Raw genomic sequence first — 7,571 nt, 5'->3', positions numbered from 1 at the left:
ATAATTTCACAAATAGAAGAGTAGTGCTTCTGGGAAGGAATGGGGATTGGAACAGACTCCTAAGCACAGAGCATCAGGATCTTGGGTTTTGGCTTTGTATTTTGAAGACTCCCTTTGCCACTGGAGTTTTGGAGCCTTGGGACGTTTTGGCTTTGTATTTTGAAGACTCCCTTTGGAGTTTTGGAGCCTTGGGACAACACTCCAGTTCAGTGTTGGCTGAAAGGATGTTGAATCATTTTTCCTGCTTGCTGCAACAATTGAAAGTGCAGTCTGTGGTGCTGTTACTGAGTCACCCTGACAGTATGTGCTCTGTGGCAGCCAGTGTGGTCACCACTAAGCAGCCAAGTGCTGCTGGTAACATGCTGCAGCAGAAAAGCAGCTGTGTAGACCTGTTGGTTGACTTGGTTGTCCCTGTTGTCCCCATGACAGTGCTGCTCTGGGCAGCTGCCTCTGTGCATCTGCACAGGGCATGTAAAGTACCATGTGGGAGTAGTTGTGCCCTTTGGGTCTTAAAACCCTCTTTTGGAGACCAAGCACATTCAGGAGCTTTCCAAATTGTGTGTCGCTTCATATAAAGCTCTCTGGGAACTAGAGGACATCCTGGGTGCTCTGTACAGGCATCCCAAAGCTCAGTTGTAGGTTGCTGTTATGGACTTCACTGAGAACCTCTGTTAGCTTATTAAGAAACTGACAGTTCAACAGAGGGGTCAATGAGTGGGAGGCTTGCAGATGCTCAGAGACTAGCAGCTACTCAGTACAGATTTGCTCCAGAATCCTAGATTTTGGTAAGAAGCTGCGGACTCCTATCTGTCTAGACAAGGAGATTTAATTGCATTTGTTTTGTGACTGGTTTTCTGCTCCTGTGAAGGATAGAAAGAACGTGGACCAGGTGTAGATGTGTGTAACATAGTCTTGAACTGCTGGTACTCTGCAGGTGTCTGCTGAGGGTCTGTTGAGCGGGAAAGGAATTTGTGTATATTGTTTTGGAAAGGGGCAATGTGTAGGGTAGATAGCACCCATGTTGGAGGTCAGCCATGAGTAATGAAAGACTCCCTTGTTTTATGAAGGCTGGTCATAAACACCAAATAGCATTTGCAGGCCCAAAGGGAGAAAAATTGCCAGGAAATTGTGCGATTCAGGCCTTGGTGAGGCATATGGGTGTTGTGAACAACCTCTCCCAGTTGGTGGAAAAGCTTGATGGGGCTGATAATGGAGTTGATGTGTCCCTTCTGGGCTTCCCCCCACCCGCCCCCACTTCTCAATCTATGGAGCACCGATTGCAAAGGCTGTTGCATGGTGACAGTAGAAGGGGTTTTATAGTGACTTTGCTGAGCTCAGGTTGGTTCTGGTGAACTCAGTTTAGGGTCAGGAGAATGAAATTCTGAAGTTTTACTGATGTGTCTCAGCCATGGATGGTCCGAACTCTGAAACACAGCAAGGCTTCTGCAGGGGCCACTGGAAGCTGCAGCCCGTTTAGAAACAGGTCTCTGAGTGGAAATGCAGGCTCTGGGCGATGCCCAGTAATTTCCCTTTCCTCTCAATGGGCGCATGATTTTAAGGATACTTTAAAGTATGCCTCTGCGGTGGTGATTTTAAATTAGGCTGCTTTACTTTGTACTTAAATGGTCCAGGAGCTTTGCAGAGTTCAGCTGAGGGTGAACAAATCTGGGCGACTCCTGAAGCTGTCTGCAAATGTATGTCTGAAGATGCCCTAGGTCTGCACTTTCCCAGATGTAAAGAAAACTACTCAACAGGCTTTCAACCTGTATTTCAGACTGAGATCAACGTAAAAACCACAAATTGAGGTGAGTTTATACTTAAGAAATCTAAGGCCGGAAAGAATCAGCTAATATAATTGCTTGTATGTTGTTGTTTTACAAAGTAGTTTTTGTTTTTAACCAAAGCAGCTTGTATTTGCTCCTGGAAAAATATTCTGTGTCACTTGACCTAATGACGTTAAGAGAAAAGGAAGTTCATGGCTTCTTCCAATGTCTAATTTCAATCTTTTTCCTTCTTATTTCAAACAGCGTGGACCCAGTATCTAGCTCTTGGCATTTAAGGCTCTACTTTGTTGGCTTAAAAGAGTTTTGGAACCCATGGCTTCCTCAGCTGGTAAGTGAGCAATATAACATATGTATATTACAACATAAGCAGTGTAACTAATCAAATCACCCTCAGTCATCATCTTGTTTAACTAAATTAAGCTTCAAGTCTCTTGCTGTAAGGTGTGTTTTCATATTTGAATGTTTTCTGCACCAGCTTTGTGTTCTGTTTTGCTTTTTTTTTAACCTTCTTAAAATGCAGTGCAATGAATTGCACTTGCTGAAAACAATAATGAAATGCTAATGTTGCATAGGGAGCTAAAAATCCCATGGGAAGAGACTAGTTTTGCCCTTTAGCTCAGCTCATGCAGAAGCCTGAGAGCCTTGAAGTACACAATTTAGCAACACTATCCATTCAGATAACTGGGGACACAGGAAATCTCTGTAAGAAAGAGTATAAATGCAACTTGGAACCAGGCATCTTGTAAGGAAAATGAAAAAATGTCTTAGGAAGCAGAGGAAGGACAGGCTTCTCATTAAGACAACTGGATTAGAGGATTGTATGGATCCTCGAGTTTTCCACGTGTTTCTTGCATAACCTTGTTCAAACCATTGTGTCCATGTGTGCATCAAAAAGATGTTCTCCTGTTCTCCTCCTTGATCCCATCCATGCTGGCTTGTGTGTTTCCATGGTCCAAGCGAGCATGGCCTAAGCCGTGGCTGGTGGGACAAACCGTGGAGAATTTACCATCGTGCAGGAGAGAACTGTCTGTTTGGCAGAAATTTCCCTTGTGATGCCTGTGGCATGCTGGCTTGTGTGTTTCCATGGTCCAAGTGAGCTTGGCCCAAGCTGTGGCTGGTGGGGCAAACTGTGAATAGTTTACCATCGTGCAGCAAGGCTCTGGGTGCTGGGATTAACCAACATTCATCCCAGCACACTTCCCATAGAAATAAATCCTCCTTGGTTTTGACTTGTTTCAATAGCGTTCTGCTAATGGCAGCATCTCGGACAGTAAGAAATGCAGGCTGCTCTCTGTGGTGCGGACAGGAGAGAACTGTCTGTTTGGCAGAAATGTCCCTCGTGATGTCTGTGTGCATCCCCTAACCCTGCTGCTGAGAGCTGGACCGGATTTTTAGTCTTCTGTTTTATTTTTTTTAATTGGAACAGAGGCCAAAACGTTTATTTGGAGAGGAACACTCTGTAAAGAGCTACCTGATACTCACTAGTGGGAGACAAAGGAAGATGTGAGTTGATTTAGACAATCTGAAAGCTCCATCTTGCCTCCTGGCCAGAGGGCTCCGACAAAAGACCTTGTGCGTGTTGCCAAGAGGTTAGGAGAGGATTTGAACTAAAGCCCTCCCAGCTGACCTGGTCTAACAAGGAGCAGTCTTCCCCTGCAACAGGTGTGAGTGACTGACATGCAAAGAGAGGGGAAAACGAGCCCTTCTTTCTATTATTCTTCAACTGCATATCAAACGAGAGCCCTCCTGTTAGTGTGCTGCTCCTCTCTCCTCTTACAGGGCGGCGCACCGTCAGATCAGACAGTCTGTTTGTAGTACTTTGGAATGGAAAAGAATAAAGGCAGTTTCTATAAAGAAGGACTTGAAAAGGCTTCACTGGTTTTTCATCAGAGCTGCTGGAAACCTTCCTTTTCCCTCATTGCCCTTTCCCCAGTCCCACCCCCGAAAGGCTCACCTCTTCCTGCCTTTGTCAGGGAAGTGTCAGATTTGACACCTTTGCAGTAAGGTACAGAAATGCAAATGGAGAAATCCAGCAGCACCTAATCAGAGGATGTAAACTTTCTGTGAACCTAATTTGTGGATTTAGAAGGGGGAAGCCATATTGCTAGCATAAATGATTTTGACACTTTTTAAAAAACTCTTAATAGCACTGCTTTGACCTGGCTTTTTCTTTTTGGCTAATACAGGACTGAGAAGTGCACAGGGGAAAGATCTGTTATCCCTCTGCTGTGGCTCTTCCTAACCGTCCTGGCTTTGGGAGAGCTCACAGCCCCTCTGCCTGTTTCCTCCTGCAGGGAATGGGATGGGATGTGGCCAGGTCTCCAGCAATGGTGGCAGATGTGCAGGGGGCTTGTGCGGGGCCACCAACCGGGGAGGGTTACCCCAGGTGTGGGAAGTGCAGCCAGCAACATCCACAGGGATGGGGAAAGGAGCAGGTAAAGGGGGAAAGGCAACTTCACCTCCCGTTCTCCAGGGCCAGTACAGGAGAAGTTGAGCAACACATCTGCAATGCTGCTTAGCAGAGGTGACTTTGCTGCCAGCACCCCCAGCCCCGATCTGCTGCTGAATCAAAGCTGGCACTTTTATGTTGACTCTTGGCTGTGTTTCTGCCACTGAAGTGTCAGGATTTGCACTTGCTTTCACAGGAGCGTTACAGAAGAGCCCTAACCCGGGGGTCTTTCATCTCATGGAAATGAAGCTGAGCTGAGCTGCCTGCCGTGTTCCTGCAACAGCGGAGGGGATGGAGGATGCACCGGCCCAGGATCCACCCTGGATGTCACACCTGAGGACAGCCAGCTCAGGCAAGTGTCTGCAGCTACTGCTGTGTGTGTGTGCTGCTGGGGGACACAGGCTGGGCTGCGGTGGCTGCTGTTGTGTTACGGAAACAGGCTGTGGCTTTACCTCTCTCTTGAGAGTGCTTTGCAGAAAGGGGTGTTTTCTAGAGGTTAAAAGCCAGGGGCTCTGTCTTAGTGTAAGAGGGTAAAGTACTGATGTGTAATGTCTTAACTGGCCAGGGTGATCACAGCGAGGTACTGTTGTCTGGGCTAATTAAGCAGAATTGGAGACTGAAGTATCAAATGCTACGCGATACCTGGGGGAAATAGCTTTATAAAAACAAAACCTGGCCTTGTGCTGGGGCTCGAGAGGTGCAGGCTCAGTCCGAGAGGTCATCTTTTGTGTAGGGTGTTACTTTTAGTGCAAGTGTCCCAGGTTCCTCCTTCATTTACACTTCAAAACGCTAACCTCCCTCCCTAAAGCAGAAAGGTCACTACAGAAGCTCTCACCTCCCTCTGCAGAGCTGGTTTTTGCCCTTCTCCCCTCAGTTCAAAGGAAATTTAGCACAAAAGGGGATGAGAAGAACCAAACAATTCTCATGGCCATCTTTGAATAAGAACACCCACCTCAGGTAACTTAAAGAAAACTACAAAGGAGAGGTCTTACCAATATCTTAGTTTCCACTTTTATTATTCCATAGGGTTGTTAACAATAGAAAGTTACAAGTCTAGTCCCTGGGTAGTTAGGTTGCTTCCTTTCTCGCTTGTTCTATGTTTGGGAACTTCCATGTATTAAGCCACTTTATAATCCTTTTGGTTTTTCTCTGTACAATGACAGCTCTCTGAAAGCTGTTATCACAGCATAAATAACCTGGCATCTCCTAGAAGCAGGAACAGGGGAGGTGTCAAACCTCATGCACAAGACAGCTGAGGGTGCCCCCACAGCCCCCTAGAAACACTTCTTTAATTGTAAAGAATACTTTCCCAATCCATTGCATGCTCTATTCAACTTTGCATTCAAGAGCGAAAAAAAAAACACCCCAAAAACCAAACCCAAAACCAACAAACCCCCCCCCCCCGGCATGTGAAGTCTTGCCCCAAGAAAGGCTTTGCGTAGCACTTGTGAAGTTAGGACTGTAGATGTATGAGCAACACCTTCAGATGGCAGATCAAGTAGAGTAGGTTTGAGACTGGGCTAGTTTATCTGGATCCCAGAAATCTGTGGCCTAAGATCAACCCTGCACCAGTATGACCTTGCTTGCTGCAATAACTTAAGTGTCTTCTAGTATTAAACAAAAGAAACATTTGAATTCCAGTACTTGAGCTAACAATGCTTAGTACAAGAATTAAGTGCTTAATTACTGGCATTGTTTCCACACTTTTGTTAATAGTTAACAATAGGGAACTGTATTTTTAGTTTTTTTAAACTGGTTAGAAGTGCATCATACTCCACAATACATGCAATCAGTTGTGAATTCAGTATTTTTTTTATTAAAGATTAAAAATAAAAAAAACATTTGACACCCTAATATACATAAAGTCACAATAAACTCAAATGTGCTAAAAGCAAAATGTGCATAAAGAACACTCACTTCTAAAAGGCACCCTGCCACCAGTATCTCTTTAACGTTCACCTAATTCTGCCAGGTTTCTAGTCTCCTCTCCCTTCACTGAAGGCGAGACTATAGACCGCTACCGCCTAGGGACGCCAGCCACCCCAACCAACCCCTCTCAGGGATCTCTGCTATCACTAAAACACTTAAAACTCCGCATGCAGGCTCAACTCCGGCTTCCCCTGGAGCTCACCACCACGACTTAAAATGCACAAAGGCTTTTTCTTAGAAGAAAAAGGTAGTGATATTCAGGCCACTTATAAGGGCCAAAAGAGAAAGAGGCAGCGTTTATAAAATAACTGCTGTGTACCCACCGAAGAGCTTTGCTACTAAAAAAACCAAAAACGACTCCCTCCTCCTCCCCCTTCCCCACCCCCCTCATAAAAACAACCCCTAACGTTACAAAATGCCACACACACACACACAGGGGGGGATGAAATGTTAATGCGTTTAGCTATTAGCCTGTCAGGGTGTGACAGCGTACGAGTGCCGTGGATGCAGCCCCCCGGGCCCGTGGATGGCCGGTCCCCACAGCTGCTGGCAGGGGAGCCGGGAGGGGGGCCTGGCTGCTTCTCCCCGCTAGGTAGGTCTGCGTCCAACTCCTGCTGGGCTCCTCCATTACCAGGGTCTCCACATGGATTTGGGTAAGCTGGGCGAAGGCAGGCTGCGCGTCCGGGAAGCGTCCAGTCCCTCAGTGGAGGTCTGGCCGGGCTCGGGCTCCCCCTCCTCCGAGTCGGAGCAGGTCTCTTCGCTGGGGGAAGGCGAGGGGGCCGAGGCGGGGAGGGCCAGGCTGGCAGCGGCGGCCGCCAAGGCCTCACCGCCGCCACCACCACCGCCGGGCCAGGGGTCGGCCAAAACGTCCGCCATCAAGTCCGGGAAGGCGCCCTCGTCGAGGGGCATGGACTCCAGCAGGTGGTTGAGCAGCTCGGCGGCCGTGGTGGCGTCGATGCCGGGGCAGCCGGAGACGAAGGTGTGCACCTCGTGCATGCACTGGATGTAGCCGGCGGCGAAGCGCTCGCTGGCCTCCCGCTGCAGCCGCCCGCCCTCTGCGCCGGGAGACAGAATGGGGAGAGCGGGGTGAGGGGAGGGGAGCCCAGGCCCGGACCCCCGCCCCCGCCCCGCCGGCACTCACCGAGGGAGCGGCGCTCCAGCACGGCCTGCACCCGCCGCACCGTCAGCTCCAGCACCTCCGCGTTCTCCAGCTTCGCCTGAAACTGACCCAACTTTACCCCCCCCCCCCCCCCCCCCCCCGCCCCCCGCCCCGCCGGCTCACCTCGCTGTCGGCCAGCAGCAGCCGCAGCTCCTGCAGGCTCTCGTTGATCCGCGCCCGGCGCTTCTTCTCCACCAGCGGCTTCCTCGTCTGCGGGGACAACAGCGCCGTCAGCTCGACGCCCGCCCGG

General features: G+C 48.9%; 1 protein-coding gene across 1 annotated transcript in view; it reads right to left on the bottom strand.

The window, feature by feature from the left end:
- Positions 1–5,232: 5,232 nt before the first annotated feature.
- LOC106902581 (transcription cofactor HES-6-like) overlaps positions 5,233–7,571 on the bottom strand; it is an 8,761-nt gene continuing 6,422 nt past the window's right edge. The window contains exons 3-5 of the mRNA XM_014966190.1: positions 7,445–7,531; positions 7,304–7,379; positions 5,233–7,217 (exon numbers count right to left, since the gene is read on the bottom strand). Of these exons, the coding sequence (XP_014821676.1) occupies positions 6,790–7,217; positions 7,304–7,379; positions 7,445–7,531 (591 nt within the window). The 3' untranslated portion in view covers positions 5,233–6,789. The remainder of the gene's footprint in view (positions 7,218–7,303; positions 7,380–7,444; positions 7,532–7,571) is intronic.

The sequence above is a fragment of the Calidris pugnax genome, unplaced genomic scaffold, assembly GCF_001431845.1.
Source record: "Calidris pugnax isolate Ruff unplaced genomic scaffold, ASM143184v1 scaffold65, whole genome shotgun sequence".
In the NCBI taxonomy this organism is placed as follows: domain Eukaryota; kingdom Metazoa; phylum Chordata; class Aves; order Charadriiformes; family Scolopacidae; genus Calidris; species Calidris pugnax.
This window is presented reverse-complemented; position numbering and strand designations above follow the sequence as displayed.